The 22477-nt window shown below is 35.1% G+C and overlaps 2 protein-coding genes and 1 long non-coding RNA gene across 4 annotated transcripts; 2 read left to right on the forward strand and 1 right to left on the reverse strand.

The window, feature by feature from the left end:
• Nucleotides 1-503: 503 nt before the first annotated feature.
• LOC113671792 (polyubiquitin-C) lies at nt 504-2236 on the forward strand. The gene has a single exon (XM_027188046.2). It carries the CDS (start codon nt 644-646, stop codon nt 2015-2017), a length of 1374 nt encoding a protein of 457 aa, XP_027043847.2. The 5' UTR covers nt 504-643; the 3' UTR covers nt 2018-2236.
• Nucleotides 2237-4862: 2626 nt separating this feature from the next.
• On the reverse strand, nt 4863-22042 carry LOC149041693 (NADPH oxidase 2-like). Its single transcript, XM_089213874.1, has 21 exons — nt 22028-22042; nt 19675-19770; nt 13573-13683; nt 12566-12653; nt 12018-12151; nt 11539-11566; nt 11352-11424; nt 10946-11026; nt 9723-9852; nt 9452-9544; nt 9079-9150; nt 8884-8946; nt 8218-8272; nt 7816-7879; nt 7348-7384; nt 6977-7059; nt 6566-6686; nt 6349-6417; nt 5762-5883; nt 5202-5440; nt 4863-4985 (listed from the first exon to the last, which is right to left on the reverse strand). Exons 2-20 carry the CDS (start codon nt 19768-19770, stop codon nt 5317-5319), a joined length of 1644 nt encoding a protein of 547 aa, XP_089070000.1. The 5' UTR covers nt 22028-22042; the 3' UTR covers nt 4863-4985; nt 5202-5316.
• LOC149041694 (uncharacterized) lies at nt 14189-15808 on the forward strand. 2 transcript variants are annotated; one of them, XR_016188940.1, is made up of 3 exons: nt 14209-14514; nt 14810-14882; nt 15556-15808. It is a non-coding gene; the product is annotated as an uncharacterized LOC149041694 (long non-coding RNA). The 2 variants fall into 2 exon arrangements; XR_016188941.1 differs by lacking the exon at nt 14810-14882 and having other exon boundaries at nt 14189-14514.
• Nucleotides 22043-22477: the final 435 nt, after the last annotated feature.

A 22477-nucleotide genomic window follows, 5' to 3' on the forward strand; every position in this document is an offset into this window, starting at 1 on the left:
ACACATACTTATTCAGCACAAGAAATGGGGAAAATGAAGACGCCTAAAATAGAACATCACCAGTGGGACTTTAAATCAGCATTTACACCAAATAATAAGATATTCATAGCTTCGAATCGTTAAGAATACCAACATTTATCTGAGTACATGCAAAAGAAAATCGAAGGACCGAAATACAAATGACAAATGAATAATTTAGTGATTGATGAATTGCAATCTTCTCATTGTGTATTATGACATCAGAAAATTTTAATCACGTGATGATGACGATGCAATTGCCAGCCAATCAGATGACGATACTGAAGCGTAAAGAAAGCGCCCATTTCCTTCGACGCCATTCCTTTCTGAAATTTCAAGAGAAAGATTTTACGTCGCTTAACAGTGGAAAAATTGAAGTTAACCCTAAAAAATCGAAATGCAGATCTTTGTGAAGACCTTAACCGGGAAGACTATCACTCTGGAAGTTGAACCGAGCGATAGTATCGAAAATGTGAAGACGAAAATCCAAGACAAAGAAGGCATCCCGCCCGATCAACAGCGTCTCATTTTCGCTGGCAAGCAACTCGAAGACGGCCGAACCCTAAGTGATTACAACATCCAAAAAGAGTCTACTCTTCACCTGGTTCTTCGTCTGAGAGGTGGAATGCAGATATTTGTGAAAACTCTGACGGGAAAAACCATCACGCTTGAGGTTGAGCCGAGCGACTCCATTGAAAATGTGAAGACAAAGATTCAAGACAAAGAAGGAATCCCTCCTGATCAACAAAGGTTGATTTTCGCCGGCAAACAATTGGAAGATGGCCGCACTTTGAGTGACTACAACATCCAGAAAGAATCAACCCTTCATCTGGTGTTGCGTTTAAGAGGAGGAATGCAGATTTTCGTCAAAACCCTCACAGGCAAGACAATCACACTCGAAGTCGAGCCCAGCGACTCCATCGAAAACGTCAAAACAAAGATCCAGGACAAAGAAGGCATTCCACCCGATCAGCAAAGATTGATATTTGCTGGCAAACAGTTAGAAGATGGCCGCACCCTGAGTGACTACAACATCCAGAAAGAATCAACCCTTCATTTGGTGTTGCGTCTAAGAGGAGGAATGCAGATTTTCGTCAAAACCCTCACAGGCAAAACAATCACGCTCGAAGTCGAGCCCAGCGACTCGATCGAAAATGTCAAGACAAAAATCCAGGACAAAGAGGGTATCCCACCCGACCAACAGAGGTTGATTTTCGCCGGTAAACAGTTGGAAGATGGCCGCACACTGAGTGACTACAATATCCAAAAAGAATCCACCCTTCATCTTGTTTTGCGTCTGCGTGGAGGCATGCAGATCTTCGTCAAGACCTTAACCGGAAAAACGATCACGCTTGAAGTAGAGCCCAGCGACTCGATTGAGAATGTCAAAACAAAGATCCAGGATAAAGAGGGCATCCCACCAGATCAGCAGAGATTGATCTTTGCTGGAAAGCAGTTAGAAGATGGTCGTACCCTGAGTGACTACAACATCCAGAAGGAGTCAACCCTCCATCTTGTGCTACGTCTGCGTGGTGGCATGCAGATCTTTGTCAAGACCCTAACAGGCAAAACCATCACCCTGGAGGTTGAACCCAGCGACTCCATTGAGAATGTTAAAACCAAGATTCAAGATAAAGAAGGCATCCCTCCAGACCAACAGAGGTTGATCTTTGCTGGAAAGCAGTTAGAAGATGGTCGTACCCTGAGTGACTACAACATCCAGAAGGAGTCAACCCTCCACCTTGTGTTGCGCCTGCGTGGTGGCATGCAAATCTTTGTCAAAACCTTGACAGGAAAAACCATCACCCTTGAGGTTGAACCCAGCGACTCCATTGAGAATGTGAAGACCAAAATCCAGGATAAAGAGGGTATTCCTCCAGACCAGCAGAGATTGATTTTTGCTGGCAAGCAACTTGAAGATGGCCGCACTCTGAGCGACTACAACATACAAAAAGAGTCAACTCTTCATTTGGTGTTGCGTCTGAGAGGTGGACAGTAACATCCCTGAACTTTGCTCTTACTATTTGATTGTTTTAAAAACTGCTTAAGGCAAAAATTATCCACTTTTTTTTGTAGGGTAAAATTTTCTTTTTTGCATCGTTTCAGTTAATTATTATAAACAGGTTACAATAACATTTTTGCTTAGTCTAACTTTGGAGAGGTCCAAAAACTGTAAGAAGATTTAAGTCAATGCCTAATAAAGTTTTGTTGATGTGAACATGTGTAGTGTACCTAAGCATTAGGTGGTTGTATTGAAGCTTCACAGAGCTACAGGTTTTCCCAGTTAAAAAATTCTACTTTTGAAAATCAAGAGCAAGAATTAGCTGAGTGCAATTTATCAGACCTGGTCCATTAAGCAATCTCTCTCTGGTGAGGGCTTCCTTCAAATATGCCGTTTCCGTTCCGCTTAGTATGTTTGAGTTGGTGCTGTAATTTTACCAGTACTTGTACGTTGAGTTCAAGTAAGGCCTAACCTTCTAACTCAGTTGTTAACGCTTAATTACCTGCTATACTCTACCACCAACATAGCACCACAGTTCTTCTAGAAACTTACCCCTTCATTTGTCAACCTTGCCTTACAAATTTATTAGGTATTAGTCTTGGTCTGTTATTTTGAGCATCTGAGTGTGTAGGTGACCTTGAACTTGTCTTTAAATTTTTGAATGATAGCTTGGCTGGGTGTGCATAGCAAGTTTGTTTTCCAGTTCAGTTCATTTTTCAAAGTCAACACCCAAGGCTCTGTTTTGTACATTTTGCAGTAGCAAAGAGGAAGAACCCTGTTATGAATGGGAACCTTCCTCTAAGTAACCATGAGTGTGCTCCCCAGATGCTAATTCTATCTTCTTTTTCTTGCAAATGACTTGAGGAAGAGCAACAGATTTGAACAATAATTTGAATGACCAGTTTGGAACATCTTTCATGGTATTTGTCCATGACTGTTGTGGACCCTTAAGATCAAGGATAAAGTGGGGGTGAATTGAGTCACTTAGAGAAAGCTAGGAAGGATGAAATTTTCCCACAGAGAAATGAGCTTTCAATTTTTTTTCAACAAAAATTTCAAAGGTATCAGTAAACTGTATACAATGTTGCTTCTTGTATAGTTTAATATTTCCTTGGGATGTGATGGATCAGAGATTCTGTATGATTTTAGTTTTGTTTGAATTACATAGTAAGTGAAAGAGTGAAAGTAATCTGTTCATCAATTAAAAGTTGTCATGGTCTACTCTGCATCCAATACACAACATTAAAAGCACACCAGTCATGAGAATTATGAGCTACCGGTATACACCAGTGAGATATTGGTAGGTATCATTTAATACACTTTCTAATAAACTTGTTTTAAGTTTTGGGGTTTGGTCAATATTTGTTACAACTTCAAAAATTAATTATAAAGATTTAAAAATCTTGCACCATTGTTTAGTAAAGTTTCCTTGCTACATCTAACAGCAGTGCAATTTCCTATTTGATATAACATTTAAATTTTCATGGTAACTGGCATATGGATTATTTAAATAGGGGTGTCTGTTCCAAATTCCGTCAGAGAAACAAATACCTTTACTGTGGAGGTGAGTGTCAAAGTAAATATCGACCAATTTTTGTGCCAATGGGGTGAACAAGAAGCAATTATTGGATGAGTTTGATAATGATATCATGTAAAGTCCAAATTTAATGATTGTTTTATGATTACATTTTTGAAACAATTTGCAAATGACACTTCTCTCTGACTTGGCAAAAGTTTGAGAACACTACAAAGACAAGGGGCTTAGAAACTAGGCATAATTTGAACTTGATAAAACAAAGGTAATATCTGCTGTAGATATTGCATTTATCAAGTCAACTTCACTGTCAGTACATCATTTGAATGCTCTCGACTAATCATGATTTTCATAATAAGTCTAATGTACATTAATAATAAATTATACTAGTGAATACCTAGCAGGTGAATGATGATTTTTTTTTCATAAGCAGATTGGCTTCCTCAGAGGTGATTAGCAGGTACTATTCACCTCCAAGCAGCAGAATATTGAAGTGTCCATTAAGAGTTTCATTTCTGAATATTTTGTGATATGTTGATAAAAATACTGCAAGTAATTTTCTGGTTCTCAAGTGATTTATTCACCTCAGTTTTAGGTGAAAGTGGTGGATATGTGCTTCTACTTTCCTGAATAATTGCTAATCACTGCTTGTGTATATTCCAATTAAACATCAAATACATATTTTCTGTACCTAAAGTCCTAAGCTCATTTTTTTACAAATATATATTTTCTATACCTTAAGTCCTAAACTAATTTTTTTTACTTAAGTTAAAAGCCAATCAGTGTGCTCAAAAAGTCTTTTTCTCTGTTTGTAAATTCTTAAAAGGTGGCAATAATATGTCCTTGCCCAAAAAGTATTTTTTACTGGTTTTGGTAAATTTTATAGTGATGGTATCTCCCCTCTCAAAGTACATAGGGGCCTAAGGTGCCATAAATGTATAAGGATTTCATTATTCCTTTAAAAGAAATGAGAAGAGTTTCCTTTTTTTTAATACATCTAAATTCATCATAAACCCTTAAAACCTTAATGCATCAGTATGCTTTTTCTCTATACTGTGCTCTATACATTCCCTGAGATGGTGACAAGGAGAATTTGATGAATAATCAAAAGTTTCTTTAGTTAGTCATCATTTCCTTTATTCTCAGACCTAGCTTAATATTTGATTCAGGAGTGATATTGTAAGGAGAAATAAGATACTAGTCACAGTTGTTTATATTAACCCTTTAACTCCCAAGATCTAGTTGTTAATTCTCCTATCTGGCTGTAACACATTTCCTTGTAATTTAGTTACAATAATTTGGTGTTACATCATGATTACAATCTCTAACTGATAAATTTGAGTTATCTCATTACCTGTTTGTTGGATAATGTATGGATATTGTTGGGAGAAGTTACGCAAATCACTTCTGGGGGTTAAAGGATTAATAATGTTGATTACCAGATAGCAGGTAATTTAGTGTTAACAACTGGGTTGAAAACGTAAATTAGCCACCGTAAAGGGTAAAAAAGCTAACGCTCGAAACGTCAGCTTTTTTACCCTTTACGGTGGCTAATTTACGTTTTCAACCCAGTTGTTAACACTAAATTACCTGCTATACTCTCCCACCGACGCAGCACCACAGTTTCTTTAGAAACTTACCCCTTTATTGATTACCAGATAGTTTTGCAAGATAGAAATATATCAAGGTGTTAATATTCAATTTAAGTGCTCAGTCAAATAAGAAGCTGACTACAAACTATAGTCTGCATTCTTCCAAAAAATTAGAAATTTTCTTTGTTGTAACAAAACTTGACTCCTGTACTTGGATTACTATACTGGTTGGCTTTTTTGTGTAACACATGTGATAAACCACTTGGTCCACAGAAAAAGACCCCAATTTCTGTCCTACAACAAAGAAGGAAATATTGTTACTATCAGTTCACCACTTCAGCTCTTTGGACTACAAAAAAAGTGGAGCTGTGCTTTTTCTAGTTAACAAGCTGGTTGAAGTAACTGATGTGCAATGAGACTAGAAAAGAGTAATTTAGATACTGTAAAACTTTAGTAGCTTATCTTAAGACAGCTATATCTGCCAACAACTCTTGATTTCCATAGCTCTTTTGCTTCACATTTCAGTTCACTGTTGTTGACATTTCAGTTAACTGTTGCTGACATTTCAGTTCACTGTTGCAGCCTACTCCTAAACTTCCCAATACTGTCACTCACCCTTTGTGTTTCTCCCCAATATTCTTAAATATCTTGCTCCACTCTGGTCTGCCATACTGTGTCTTAGCATCCAAATGTGTTATGTTGTCTTTTTCACCCTGATGTAGAATTGACTGAATTGCCTGAAATGAACAGGTAATTCATGATTGCTTTCTTTCTAAAACCCACATGATAGCTACATGTTAAATATTACATCTCAATCTTTTTTTGGGCCCTATGGGGAGGGAAAGAAAATGATGCAAAGTGTATATCATGTAAATAAAGTGTATATCATGTAAATACAGTGTAAATCACTGGGAGGGAGGATGCCATAGACTCCATAAGTTGTATTTGCCTAGAAAAAGACCTGAATAAGCCCAGCAGCATAAGATGAACATTAAACCTCAACTAAGTCCATTCTTCTAGTTGCAAAAATATACCTGGCAAAAACAGATTAACATATTCCTTAGACTCTACCTTCCCCTTAACAAAATTTTCAAAGCACGAAATAGCAAAGATAATTTATATCAACTAAATACCAAACCCTAGTTTAAATAATAATTACAATACATATTTCAAGCCTGCTCATTTATTTAAAGTTGTCTTACCAAGTTAGTATCCCATCCTGTGAGATATATGTGATGTTCCACAAAGTTCTTCCTATTCATTTCTTCCATCTGAAATTTAAGGTGAAGGAGTATGCATTTTGTAATTTACCTCAAAGGAGATCTTCTAACTCCAAATGTTTTGAATAATCTAAGTTTCACAAGCATGTATAGTCATCTATATGACAGGAGTGATTTAAGTTATTTAAGTTTTCTTTACCTGAATTTCCAAATGCCTTAAAAGGTCTCTGAACCATTCAAAGGCCTTTTCATCTCTGCAGATCCAGAAAAAATATATCTTCTTGATCTTAAGGTCAGAATGACCTTTGTTTTGACGATACCTGTAGCAAGAAGAGACTAAATTTAATTTTAACAGTCACTGTTAAATAACTATATCCATAGTCAAAGAATGCATACTTTATGTAAAACAAAAGATGACCATTGCTGTTTTTGAATGAAAAGAGTAGTTATACAATTGAATGATAAACAGAAACAGAAAACAGAAAAGACTGAACAAAACCAAGAGAGGATGTAATTAAACTAAGATGCATTGAGAGTTGGACAAAATTTATCAGCTGAATCAGAGAATAACAAAGGGTATAAAATCTTTCACCATTAAAAAGGTACTTACCATACTGATTTCAATATTGATGCAAAGGGAGTTACTCCAATACCAGCCCCAATACACATTACGACATCATATTTGAACACATCCTAAACAAATCCAAAAATAATAATATAAACAAAGAGACAAGCATACAATTATATCTCAAATAAATGACAGCTGTTATGAAAAAAAAAAGTGAAAAGGTGAAAAAATATTGTTCAATGTGTTCAGATGGCAGCCATTCCTTCTGCAGGGGTGGATCTACCGAAATGGTACAAGGGGTTCCCCCCCTTCCTTGTATTCTGCATCATTCCTCAGAGGTACACCTCATTCTAAGAAATAGCCTGGATCTACCTCTGCTATAACCAACATCACAAAAAATTAGAGCCTCTTACAGTGCTTGATGTTCCAAAAGGGCCATCAACAGCCAAACTAGAGGAAGAAAATATCAAACAGATTCTTCAGTATGGTCCCTCTTTGAGAAAACTTTGGCTCTTAACCCTTAACACCCTGACATCAGTTTGCATATTTTTCATACTGTTCTCTATACATTTCCTCAGGTGTTGATGAGGAGAATTTGTTTAATTAACAATCAAAAGCTTCAGTCTATAATTGGTGATATCTTCCTTTTGCTAGCGACCTTAATGTTTGATTCAGGATGAATTAGAGTCACTCTTAAGTGTTCAAAGGGTTAATTACTTATTTGGTGCCAGGGCGAGAAAAATCACGAATCAACTAACAGCAAGGATCCTAAAAAGATCAGATCTCATGCCAACCTATCATCAAGTATTAATGCATATAAAAAGTATGCACACTGTCAAATTTAAGATTCAAATACTTAAAAAAAAAGTTGCATTCATAACCTTGGACAGGAGCTTATATCTTTCATTCCACTGTCATTTGCTCCAAACTCTCTGTGTAGACTGTCTAAATAATACACAAATGTCAATTAAAAGAAGCACAGTATAAATAAAGAAAAGTGTACAAGAAAGTAAAAATGATTACTGACATTAAATTTGTAAACTAACCCAAAGATGCCAACCTTTGGAAATCTGAAGTCTGGAAAGGTGTCCAATTTTAGATTATATCTAATATCTCCATCAAGATTATTATTTGGTGGAGAAAGTAAAACCTGAAGTTGCCAAAATACATATTTATTACAAGAGATTGGGAGATTTATTTTGTAAGTGGAAGAAAACATTCTGTGCAATGCCTTTTCATGCATTCTAACTAAAAGATAAAGGTTCTATTTTAATTGTATCTACCTGTCCAATCACCAGCATTTCTAATATGAACACTGAAGTAGGACTCCTCAGGGGCCTAGAAAAGAGATGTTATTTCATGAAAACCTGACTCTAAGCTTAAAAAAAATATATTTTAAACCTCATCACTGAGTAACAAAAGAATGTCACACATGTATGCATGCATTTAGACTCTTGAGAGTACATTAATAACCAATAAAAAATGATAAATATGAGTGTCAAGGACAAGTTCCACAAAAAATGGTTGTCAGTGAATGAGTCAAACTTATTATTTGAAGCCAGAATCATTGTCATTCACTTGAATCTGACAATGAAACCCTCTAAGGTTGCCACAACGTCAGTAGCCATACCACTGTTAACAGTCCTTTCACGACAAATTCCTCATGATTATTTTCAATGATCAACTAGCTGTCAAATGATATACGAGCAGGGAAACCAAAGAAATTGCATGCAAATGGACTCAAGTGAAGGAGAGTTAAACCATAATGAGTTGATTTCAGATTAACATAAAAAATTGTGTATCAGACTGGTAGAGACAAAAGCAAATTTTTCTTTCTGACCAATCTCAGAGTGCAGTGAGACAAAAAAAATACAATCCTTTGTGACAATACACAATCACTTAATTAAAGTTCTTGAAAAAGCAATCAAGTTCTGTAAATTCATACTTACAGATGTTAAAGTAAAAGGATGCCATTCCAGATGTGAGATCTTAGGACACTTCAGAAAAATGTACTAGAACAGAAATAAGTAGGGCATTAAATAAAGCTCAGTCACTACAGAGTTAGTAGAATCAAAGGCTGGTTCAGAAGAAACTCATTAAGTCAAATCAAGTTGTTCATAATAAGTTCAAATGGCATCTTTTACCTGTCCTGCTTCACATCTAAATCCATCCTTCTTCATCTGAATTTCAAGCACCCTAGATGGATGTTTTATTACCTAACAAAATAAGAAATTATTTAGAAGAGAATATATCTTCAAAAAAGAATGGATACTAAATGATAGTAGAAAAGTTATAACTATATATCAAGAATCCTTACTACTTATTGTTGGACACATTACAACTCTAACTTTCAATTTCATTTGTCATTAAATGCATGATGTTGTACACCTGATTTAGTCGAGCATTTTACATTTATTCATTAGACATGAGTCAAATGGTAAATAGTTCAAATGAATTGAATGGATGCTAAAAGTAATCATCAATAATAAAATTACATTCTTTGACATATGATCTCACCTTAAGAATTGTCACCTGCTGAAATGATCTGTATATTCTGAGTAACCGTTCAGCACCATACAGGATCATGGGGAAAATCACAAACTTCCAAGTCTAAACAAATTCAAAATTGTCCATTATCACAAACTTATAATCAGTTCAGCATCACAAATTGGCCATTGTCTTGAGTACCAGTCAGATTATGTGGATTCAGAGCAGATTGCTGTTTTTAAGCTTCATGTAGAGGGTGTCAATTATGAGGTAAATAGTTTTAAAAAGGAAGTAATGGTACCATTGTTCCAGATGCTTTTAGCTGTGGTCTGAATTTGTAGCAGCTGGTTGAATGATTTTTCCAATAATTTACATTATCACAGATCTCTGGATCATGCTCATCCACGTTAGTTTGATAACGCAGAAGATCCCTACAAAAAAAAGTTCGAGTGATTCATGAGAACTATACATACTAAAAAGGCTCACTAATTAATTGAATAAGAAAAAGATTTCAGTCAAATCTCTAAACCATCAAAGGGGAGTCTACTAAAAAATCCTGTAGATATTATTCACAAGTAGCATCTCTGTTCTTTTAGTCCAATGAGCAGGATAAAAAGTAAGAGAGTTTAATCCATGACTATGCCATGGTGTTGTGTTCTTAAGGAATTAGCATTCTACTTTTACAGTGCCTCTTGCCTTATAAGCAAGGGTATAAATGAGTAGTGCATTGAGACACCCACTAGGGGGGGTGTTTAATTTCTCTGAAATAGCATCCCATCCAGGAAGGGTGAGTGATACTCGGAGTCAGTTGATAATACAGAACTTGAGATGAGCTTTTGGCTGTAACACCTTACTTGGTTCATAAAACTCACTCCCCCCCCTCCCCTCCCAAAGGCCCCTTTTAAATTTTTTAAAGGGAAACTAGGGGCACTATCATAATCTTTTACAACATTTTCCTCACTTAACTGAATAACTAGCAATTAACAGAGACCTACTTTTACTCTTTAACCATTTATTTGATGGAGGCCAACACATTTAAAGGATTTAATAAGGAAGACAACAAAATTTGAAGCTTCCCATACAGGAATTACTTTCCAAATCATAACTGGAACAGAGTGTCTTGAGCAAACAAGAGCCATCTACTTAATAAATTTTAAAGCTACTGGTAGGTAGACAATTTTGAGGTTTTAAAATCTCAGAAAATGTTAAGATTACTTCAGATCTGATAATAATTCCTTAAATTTTTCATTAATTATACAATTACTACCAGCAATAAAATTAGTAACTACCCAGTGCTTAGCACTGGGTAATTACATACAGGAATTACTTTCTATATCATAACTGGAACAGAGTGTCTTGAGAAAACAAGAGCCATCTACTTAATAAATTTTAACGCTGATAGTAGGTGGACAATTTTGATTTTTTCAAAGCGCAGAAAATGTTAAGATTATTTCATATCTGATATTAATTCCTTAAATTTTTCATTGATTATATAATTACTGACACAATAAAATGAGTAATTACCCAGTGCCATGCACAACAAGGCAGCCAAAGAAGACAACAAACAAATGGTGAGTGAACCAAAAAGTCTCAAAGTAGGATCTCCTGCATAGAAGAATATAAACACCACATCAAACAGTGACACTTCCTGTTTACTTTATTAGAAAGAACTTGAATTTTTAATGATTATGCAACAGAACTTTTTGTAAAGACTTCAATTGATGTGACATAAATTTTTTAATCAATATATCTGATCAGAAGTAAACCACAGCTGCTCTTAAGGGGAAAATCCATGTCTATATAGGCCCACACAACAGATTGATGCACAATATAAAAAGCTGAGTTAAAAAAAAAAACTGCTCCTTCATCAATACAAAAATTCTCAAAAAGCTTAAAAAAAGTCAATTTTAAATATTAATCAAAAGCAAACCTTATCAATTCAGTTGCTGATGACATTATGAGAATTAATGACAATGTCATCACCACACCTGTAATCCCAGCCACTGCATTAAAAAGGAAAACATTATTTTCAAGTGCCCAATACTGTCAGACTGTTTCTTTTTCTTTTATTTCAATCTGATTAGTAAATTAATCTCACAACTACCATTTTCTCATACCTGTCTGAAACAACCCTGATACAGGATCCTATGGATAAAAAAAAACAATACCCTCAAAACATACCTTATTACAATTATTGAGATAAAAAAAATACTGAAATAATTCAACTTGCTTTTGTCAAATAACAAATGAAAACAATTAATGTATTAATCATATATTATGTTAATTGATCAAAGTGATTCCCATATTAGATGTAACTTCTCATTGCAATTCAAATACGTTATCTTGCAAACAAGTTATGAGAACAGACAAGCTCATCATAGGGTGCTACCTTGACAAAACATCAAATTCTCCTGTCTTATTTACAAGGGAATGTAAAGCAGCCAGTCAGGAGAATTACTGATTTTATTTTGGGATTAACGGATTAAAGCTCAATCATACCTTTGCCTTACATGATACAGCCATAATTTCATTTCAAAAAATTCATTATCTCCAATAAGTTGCAGATTTCAATATCAAATAATTACTTTCAACTTACAACTCCAGATTCTCTGATAGGATTTAGCCAAGGGTCATCCAACTGACTCAGATGCTTTTCAATCTCTGTGTCCGGCTTTGATTGGCTCTCAACAAGGTTTGTCAAGTTGAAACATTGGCCACATATGTGAACCACTGTAAACAAGAAACAAATTAAGCAAAAATATTTTAATCAATTTTTTAATGAAAGAGAAGGCATCATCATTTACAATAATATTCTCTTCCATAAAACAATTCTCTTCCAGTTATTCTTGCTTTCAGTTTAATTGACTTTTAGCAATGAAGTAACTAGATGCAATTTAGAAGTGCTCTTCAACTGAGTTTTGATAAAAACTAATGAAAACTAGAGCAATTGGACTTGATTATCACAATGAACATAGAATATACCAGCTCTGGGGAAAATACCCCTGACAAGAAACTATACCACATAAGGAAGTTATGATTAATCTCTGTCAATATTTGCCAACATATTCAATCTATAGTCATTACACATAAATATCCCATGAATATCCTCTGGATAAAGGATTTGTTATCATACAATTCACTCACCAGTGAAAAAGCAGATTGTGTAAGCACAGTACTTATGGAAAGTTATATTCTTGTCCAAAAGGCTAATGATACTTCCACACCAACCACACTAGGAAAATGAGAATTCTGTTTATGCTTTAACTCCCATGAGTAACCAAGACAGAATAATCTTCCTTAAAATGTCAACACAGTATCAAGTAGACAAGTAATGAGAATAAATATATCTTAATATGTTTTGGTATGTAGAATCACTGAGTATTTTACAAGTTGGGCCATATTTTGATGAGCCTATAGGACCTGTCAAAATAGAAATGTTGATTAAAAATACCAAGCAATACTTTATACACACCAAAACTTCTAATAAGTCATTAATTATCCAATTTCTTCTTTTCCTGTCAAGTGTTTCTGCTCATTTTTCACAAGTTGGGAAAAGTAAAGTGAAGAGAGAAGCTTGGCCTGCTCAGCTCACCAGTGAAACAGTTTTTTTTACAGTACAAAATAACCACTGCACAATATGATAGGATATTTATACTCTATTTCCATATTATTTGTACTCTACTTTGCACAGTTAGATAAAAAAAAGAGAAGTATCAATTAGATTGATTATAAGTTGATCCAATACAAAATACTCAGACAGAACAGAAATATATACATCATAAGAATTGTAGAACTGAAGTGAAGACTGAGTCAGATTTCTTGGACAAACAAGATAAGTCAAACATGACACATAAACTCAATGGTAAGACTAATAACACATAAAACTGACCAATCACATAGCAGCAAAGCTAAACCCCTTAACTCCCATGAGTGACAAAGACAGAATTTCTCCTTACAATATCAATACAAAATCAAGGAGACAAGTGATGAGAACCAAGAAAAGTATCCATTAACAAATTCTCAGAAGTAACACCAAAAGAATTGTAAAGCAGACAGTAAGGAGAATTACTAATGAGATCTTAGGAGTTTAAGGTTAACCTGAGAATAAACACAAAAATTTGGATTGCATTATTATCTAGTAAACAACATACATCGAGATTACTTCTGAGAAGAGAGATGATATTACGGCACATGAATAGCAGGATTAACATGCAGTTGAAGTTCAACACCATTGCAGCACCTCGAGCAAAAGGGAGTCCACCCTAAGAACAAAAAAATCATAATTATTTAAAATTGAGATAATTGGTTTTTATTTTAACTTAGTGGATAATAACCGGACATTTCGCACAAGTCTCTTTGCACAAGTCTTTTTGCACAAGTTCTGGACCGTTCGCACAATTTTTAGTGGTCATTTCGCACAATAATTATAAGTGAAAAGCATCAGTATAAGAGTTATACTGATTGATACTGATAAGACATTTCACCTTCACAAGATCAGACGGCGAGAACGTAAACATTTATTTGCGTAATAACTTCAAATAGATCGAAATGCTCGTGAACACGATCATTATTCTTACTTGAAGAAAGGAAAGGTACAAATCTCTCTCTATGAAAATGTAAAGAATTCCCTATTCGAACGACTAAATCCATAAATTTTCCTTTGTTGAACGAAAAACCTTTTAGTTTTGACAGTATCATCCACTACAAACGTGCAAATATGACGACCCATGCTGAGGACGCCATGTTGATTTCGAAAGTACTTGTCACAGCAGAGGGGCATTTTGTTGCGCATGCGCCAAGAAAATTTGTTCGGCGCGTTCGGCGCCATTTTGATATTTTCAGCGCGCTTTTGCGGGTTTTCAACTGAGCGATCGACACCTTTCTGTGATATTTTTTGGAGAGGGATGGAAGAGTATGACAAGTTTACTACCATTTCTAACTCTGTGGATACTTGTGGAGTTTGCTGGCTCTTCGGATGAGGATATTTTAATGATCAAAGTGCGAACAAAACGCGAAAAAAAGTCGAAAACTTGAAGTTTGAGATTTGATTTGCTGACGATCAAGATGTGCACATGAGACTACAAACCTTGAAGGTTAGTCTTAAGATGTTGATGTCTTACTTCTATAAATCACGAAGTGATGTGTGGAGGCGATCGTGAGATATTCGTTACGACAATAGAAGGTAGTTTACAATTTGATCTTATTTTACTTCAACTTTGAAATAAAATTACGTTAAGTTCGAGGTGGCCCCCAAGCTTCAAATCACTTCAAATAACATCTTATCTTCTTTCTCTTTGTTGTCCCATTGGACACAAGGCTTAAAAAAATGTTCCAGCTTCAGGATTGAGTTGCTCTTTCTATAACCTTCGGCGAATTCGTTTTTGGGAGGTTGAGGTGGATTTTCAAAGTCATGGCTCACAACTGTCTTTGGCCATTTTGCTCTCCAAGTCTGTTGTACTTGGTACGTAGGCATGCGTCTTAACAACGTTTATAGTCTTGCCTCGATCATCTGCGGTTTTATCTAATTTTTTTGCTGTGTTTTGGTGAGAATTTTTCTGATTGCCCTTTTGGGCTTGAAGGGCTAACTAGAGGATAAACTTCGGTAGAACTTGTTTTATCACATGGCCCCCAAATCTCTCACCACTGTCAGTTCATTGTTTATTTATTTAGCCTTCGGTCTAACCAGTTCATTTACCTCAAAAAAATCCGTGGGCTTTGTCTCATGAGTTTAAACTGGTGCCGTTTTCTTCATGTTCATGTGTTATTCGAAACGGATGGCGTCAGCTTCATTCTGTCTTGTTTATTTCAGTAGAATACTTCTGCCATACGAAATGAATTTTGAGTCGAAGTGTACTATAAAACTCGCAGATTAAAATTATCTAACTTTCTCTGGTTCTCAAAACATGAGGTGAGCGATACAATAAATGAATAATTACTCAAGGGGCTGGAACTCTCTTTCTTTAGAATGTGAACTACAGTATTTCTGTCATATTTGAAAACGAATTTCGGGTTAAAATGTCTTCAAACCAGTTTGACTTGTATTTCTCTTTGCCAGATAAGTCTTGATCCTTCAATTTTTATTTCTTAATTGAGACTGATGATTGGAATTAACTATTGTGTTCTCTGCTGTTTAGGGAGATGTGAAGTGACCCCACTACATATGGTCAGTACTATTGACAGAAAGGATAGGTGTGACATTTGCTGTGGCAAGCTGGCATTCAAGAGAATGTCATTAGTACCAGAAGCTTACTACTGGTATAAATTATCAATCTTTTGTTCTCTCCACACAACTTGCCTCAACTAGCTTATGCTATATGCAACTTGTGTCTATACCTTTTTTTGCAACTATAAAATTACCAATAAAGTTTTTTGAAAGTTTTGTCCAAATTTCATGGGAAAACAATATGAGGAGTGATCAGGTGAAATATTGTCCTGTTCCATAACAGTGTTTGAGCTTCCAGGCAGAGCTAAAAATTTCTTAAGCGACTGATTTATGATTTTCTGCCTTAAAATTAGCACAGCCAAACCCCTGGCTTGAAAACTATTAATTTCTGCAAATAGGCATCCAAGCTGATGCCCATTACTGCAGAATATGCAATATCAAAGTCCCCTTTTGACTTAGGTCTCATTTCTCTAAAATCTGATAGATGTAAAGCATCAATTTTCATAAAGAGATCAACAAACCTCTTCACATTAGTTTAATCTGACCTCACTAAGTCTTATTCCTGAAAAGAAAAGGCTTTTTTTTTTTTTTTTTTTACCCTCATTGTTAAATATCAGCCTTACTGGTTCTTTGTTGTTTAGCATGTGTAAGAGTCTTTTCAGACCATCAAATTGTCACACAACTCTTGTAATTTAATAGGTTGGAGAATAAGGTTGCAAAGAGTGTATATGATTTTTTTGTGCAGTTGAAATGATAAATGATAGTGATTTTCACTGGGTAATAATTGATTTAACTATTCATCTTACAACTGGAAGCCCAAAGTAGTACTTGTTTTCTTTCACAATTTCCCCACATCATCGATCATATCTGATGATATTTTTTTTCGAGACTAATGATTGAAAAGACTTTATCTTACTCTGATAAAATCCATAATTATTCCTCCATTTCTAACCAGATGGAGCTACCATATCTCTAGCATTAGCATTGTCTTACTTTTCTTTACTCGACATTGACCTTTTTTATTTTGGTAATCGGCCCTGTCGGTTGTGATTCATGTCAAAAAAAAACTTTTGAAACAAAACATAAACCTCTGTAAACTTTACATTTTTGCCAAAATTGGAGGTACACTGCACTAGCAGTACAGTTGAAGCTCTAAAAAATGCTTACAGAAAGGCGAGTACTTCAAATGATCACCGATAACTTGAGATAGCAATGACACGATAAAAGTATACTATCCAATTCTTTTGTACTCTTCGACAGGGCACTTGCATCCTTCAAAAATAACATCATCTTCATCGATCGCCCATACAATCACGAGACAAGACTCGAACAATCTTTTGCATTCTGAAAATAACTTCCTTCCACACATCACACAATAATTTCAAGGATTTGCCGCTTACATCTACGTTACAGAAGAAAAAATGAGAAGAAAGGTTGTCTCAAATACTCGAACCATTGTTTTTTCCGACTTATTTTACTGCTTCTTTTCTTTCGTGATTCTCGAAAGGGAAACCGACGCAGGCGCATACCAGCGGTTTCTCGTATCAAACTAAAATTTACCAGACATGCGCAACAAAATGCCCCTCTGCTACTTGTCACTAGTCTTCCCTCCGTGTTCGATCGCCTTCAAACAGCATGTTTTATCGATCTGTGAGAGTCTCAAATAAAGCTATAGAAAAACTTGCTTCTTATATCTTCGTTACATAATGAAAATTAGGCGTACTGGTAATACGTACAGCAAAAATAGTTCAACGTTAATAACTCTATATTCAGAGAGTGCTTCACATCGAATGTCGGCATGTGCAAATGTTGTGATTTGACAACTTGAACGTGTCAATGTAGGTAGAAACTAATGATCTTGTAGAAAGACAAGTTCGATCTGTAATCTTTGTAAAGATCATAAAGTTTAATACATCTATCAAGTAGTAACCTTTCAAATTATTCTAATGACAATTGCTTAAGCGATGGAGAGTTCAGTATCGATCGATAAGCGTCATAGCGACCGTGATGTAAACAAATGATTTCACGAAAGTTTCAAGAATTCAAAATAATTCAAAGATTATACGCTAGCCGTTCGATAAGTAATCATATAAGCTTAATATCAAAACAAATAAAGAAATCTATGTACTATAGATATAAATATGTACTATAGCTTGAATGTGGGAAAGGTCTAAATTTCTATGAGTCTTGACCGAGTAGCGAGTTAAATATGCATGATTCGTCGGGCAACATGGCCGTGAACTTGAATTTTATATATTTACACAGATATTTTGTAAAAAGGTCTTTTGTCCTTTTAAATAAAAAGTGAAACAGTTTGCAGGTTTTTACTTTGACTTCAGAGGAGGGAGGATTGGTGACTATTACTTTCGAAATCAACATGGCGTCCTTTATCATAGGCGGCCCAAGCTCACGTCTCGAGAAAAAGCCAACGATGAATTCATGAACGCGTCACGCGTTGTGTGACTCGGTGTTAAGTTACGGGAGGAACCGTTGAAAATTTGAACACGTTATAAGGCATAGTATGGGGAACGACATATGGTCGATTTACAACGATAAATATTTCGAAATCTGAATATTTTACACGTAAAATCAATAAAAACTTACTCATGCCCTGTGTATCCGTCGTAGTTTCTAGCGATTTCTGCTGTTTTAAGCTTGCTTTACCATCACTGTTAACCATGTCAAAAGACGAAGTCTTTAGACCACAGGCGGCCCAAGCTCACGTCTCGAGAAAAAGCCAACGATGAATTCATGAACGCGTCACGCGTTGTGTGACTCGGTGTTAAGTTACGGGAGGAACCGTTGAAAACTTGAACACGTTATAAGGCATAGTACGGGGAACGAAATATGGTCGATTTATAACGATAAATATTTCGAAATCTGAATATTTTACACGTAAAATCAATAAAAACTTACTCATGCCCTGTGTATCCGTCGAAGTTTCTAGCGATTTCTGCCGTTTTAAGCTTGCTTTACCATCACTGTTATCCATGTCAAAAGACGACATTCGTCTTTTGACACTTCGTCTTTTGACATGGTTAACAGTGATGGTAAAGCAAGCTTAAAACAGCAGAAATCGCTAGAAACTACGACGGATACACAGGGCATGAGTAAGTTTTTATTGATTTTACGTGTAAAATATTCAGATTTCGAAATATTTATCGTTGTAAATCGACCATATGTCGTTCCCCATACTATGCCTTATAACGTGTTCAAATTTTCAACGGTTCCTCCCGTAACTTAACACCGAGTCACACAACGCGTGACGCGTTCATGAATTCATCGTTGGCTTTTTCTCGAGACGTGAGCTTGGGCCGCCTGTGCCTTTATAAGCGTTGTGTCGTCATGTTCGTATGTTTGTAGGGGATGGTGTACTGTCAAAACTAAAAGGTTTTTCGTTTAGCAAAGGAAAAGTAATAGAAGTAATCGTTCGATTAGGGAGTTCTTTACATTTTCTAAGAGAGAAAGATTTGTTCCTTTCTTCAAGTAAGAAATAGTGATCGTGTTCACAAGCGTTTCGATCTAGTTGAAGTTATTACGTAAATAAATGTCTACATTCTCGCCGTTGGATCTTATCGAAAGTGACATGTGAAGGTGATATGTCTAATCGGTATCGATTAGTATACCTTTTATACTGATGTTTCTAACCTATAATTATTGTGCGAAATGACCACTAAGAATTGTGCGAACGGTCCAAAACTTGTGCTAAAAGACTTGTGCGAAAAGAATTTTGTGCGAAATGTCCTGTATTCTAAATTGACCATTGTTAAGAGTTTCCAATGTTGATTTTTCTCATTAACCTGTTTGCTAAATGCAAATTTGATGCAAAAATTAACTTATTTATAAATATATCAAAAAAAGGAATTAATAATTGTGAAATGGCTCTTAAAAAAGTTATTTTGTTACACCAAAATCAAATTGCCTGTTAATCCTAGAGAGACTAATTAAATTGTCATATGTTCAGTTTGGAGTTTGAAAGTTGAACCCAAGGTTCACTTTGTGACTGAATGAAACAGCAGCAAGCAACATCCTGCCTAGACATCTTAAAATCTGTCGGTCAGAAAAATCACTAAACAAAATAGAACAGTACCTTGACAATAATCCTCAAATAATGATACTCTTTTGTTGTGCCATATTTCATGTATGTTGAGGCAAAGAGTGCAACATTTATAATCATCCAGATCATCTGAAAAAAATTGTTCAGTTATTTATAACAACCATGATTTATAATATTGAATTTAAAAAAAAGATTTTAGTCTGTGATAAAAAATGCATTGAAGTATGACTTTAAGCCACAAGAAAGATCTTCTGCCAAAATCAAACAAAATTATAAAATAATTAAAGAATCCATTGCTAGCATTGCTTTTGAAGGGTACCAGGAATTTCAAATCTGTGCAGATTTTTGCAAAAAATATGCACACCACTGATGGTGAGAGGGTCATTGAAAGTTCATATGGAAAGAAGGGGGGGAGAGTGGGGGTCTCTTTAAAGCTAAACTTTATGAAAGAATTAACTGGAAAAGAATGAAAATTATCCAGACTCCAGGGGGTAATAAAACAGACACAAACCTGTGCAGGAGGTGTATGGCAATTCTATTGAAACACAAAGTTAAGACCAGACTTGCAATAATCATTTATACACATATTCTCATATTTAAAATTATAAATATCAATTGGGGTTTAATTCCCATAATCTACATCATAATTCATTATCTTTATCTTAAAATCCTTTCAAAAAAGATGATCAACTGATTGACACACCAAAAACTTAACAGAGCTATGATGTTCAGAAAAATTTGTCACGCTTAGTCAGGAACAGAAATTATTTTAATATTATAGACTGCTGCATAGCATGCAGATTTCAGAGATTCTATCTGTGACTTGTTTAGTTTGCAGCAAACTATTTTCAATTAATATCTTTGTAAAGTTATATTTTCTTAGGCTGTAATTGATAAATTATGTTTTCTAGACTATTTTTTCATAGAAGACATATGCAATACTAAAAAATTAGGGACTATTTAACTTTTCATATGTTGAGGAATATTCAAGATATTTGACTTTCAGATTACAATGCCCAAATGATTCTTCTGTTCTTTTGAAGAGTACAATCTTCAATTCTTCATTGGACCAAGATGAAAGCATTTGACATATATACCAGTATTACTTGAACAAAATTCTTTAAGCATTCTGCCTGTAACAAAGTAAGGGTACTATGCTGTACAACCAAAGTTTCAAAACACAGAAAGCCCTAGAATAATTGGCTTGTTGAAATCAATGAGCCGTTATTGGAAGTAAAAAGCAGTTCATGTAATTTGTTGTATCACAGAAGCTCAAAGAAGATAGTGTAGATGAAAGTGAACTAAAAAAAACATTTTTCATGATTTACATGATTTTGTACATAAAAGTTTTGGAAATTTTATGATTATTTTTAAAAATTTAAACTGTACCAAGCTTTGCATGTCTAAGCACAAAAGTTTAATCACAAACAATCAATCACTCAACATGCAAAAACACAATTCTAAAGTGTGGGTGTCTAGGAAAAAGTGATACTGTTTACCATATTGTACAAAAACCCTATGAAATAGTTAGTCAAATATATTCAAAGAAAATTTATATTATTAAATCTCATGTAATTTTAACAGGATTACTGAGCTCTATATAATTAATGCTGAATATAAACACCAATAATTAAAAAATACATCATGAACAGAAGCTTTCAAAAATCTTCACAAAGTCTTTTAAAGATTTGTTGTTTGCAATGCATCATTAAATAAAAATATTGTGCACATTTCAATTGAACAACATTCACAATAGAAGTAAAGGTTTTTCTATGGGCCAGAAAGTTTAGATTAAGCATCTAAAGCTATCTTTTGATTACTTTATTGCATCCATTTTAAGATTACTAGACTCAGGTGATCCTTGTAACCTGATTGGCTCTCAGCAGAGTGATTAATTCACTCAACCCTGTCTGTTCCACCCATGCAGCACTTTAAGTCAAGGGCTGTTAAAGCTCTATGACGTGTGGTCTTTATTCTGATTGGCTGGAAATTAAGATTACTTCAGGTCTGGTCGTATCAAATGGAATTGATGAGAGTGCTATGAGGAAATATTCACAGTGATTCCTGTTGATTAAAGAAGATCACCATGGAAGACTTAAGGAAGCTCCATAGGGCTTTTGACCGCGCAAGATCTGAGTGCGAACATAGCGCGAGCTTCAAAAGAGTCAACGTGCAAAACAAACATGGCGGCTCGATACGATTGCACTAGCGACTAAATACATGAATGGCTCCGACCTGTAATTGGATGATAAAAATAGTAAAAGTTAATAAGTTATATCTTAACTCCTTGCTCATGAGTATTGTTAACCGCGTGTCTCGAAGCGGAACAATGAAGTATCAATGCGAGTGAAAACACCGATGTGTCAAACAAGAAATGGTTACTCACGTGTAGCGAAGGGAAGGTAGCCTTTCTTGTTCAGAGAGGTCTTTCGACGATATTCCGGCGATGAAAAAGTCATCTGCTGACTAGCTCCGCTGACTAAACTCATTTAGTCAGTTCAGGCGAACGACCAGAGACTGGAGCCATTCCTGTATTTCACCACTGACAGGAATAGCTCCGACTCAAACGTTTATTAATATTTTTTTCAATAATTTTTTAATAATTTTTTAAACAATGTATAAAAAAATTTAAAACTAAACTAGTGGGCAGCGCTGTGCGAACAGTAGTTGTAAAACTTTTTTATTCTCAGACGCGGTTTGTCCAACTGTCGTAAACTTCTTCAGGGAGGTTTACAAGTTAACACTAAACGCCTAAATTTATTAGCCGTTGTTAACGGCTATTGCGGGGGCCAATGACCATAAGGGCTTGGCTGGACCTACGAGCAGAAATAGGCAA

The sequence above is a fragment of the Pocillopora damicornis genome, chromosome 8, assembly GCF_964200805.1.
Source record: "Pocillopora damicornis chromosome 8, jaPocDami1.2, whole genome shotgun sequence".
In the NCBI taxonomy this organism is placed as follows: Eukaryota; Metazoa; Cnidaria; class Anthozoa; order Scleractinia; family Pocilloporidae; genus Pocillopora; species Pocillopora damicornis.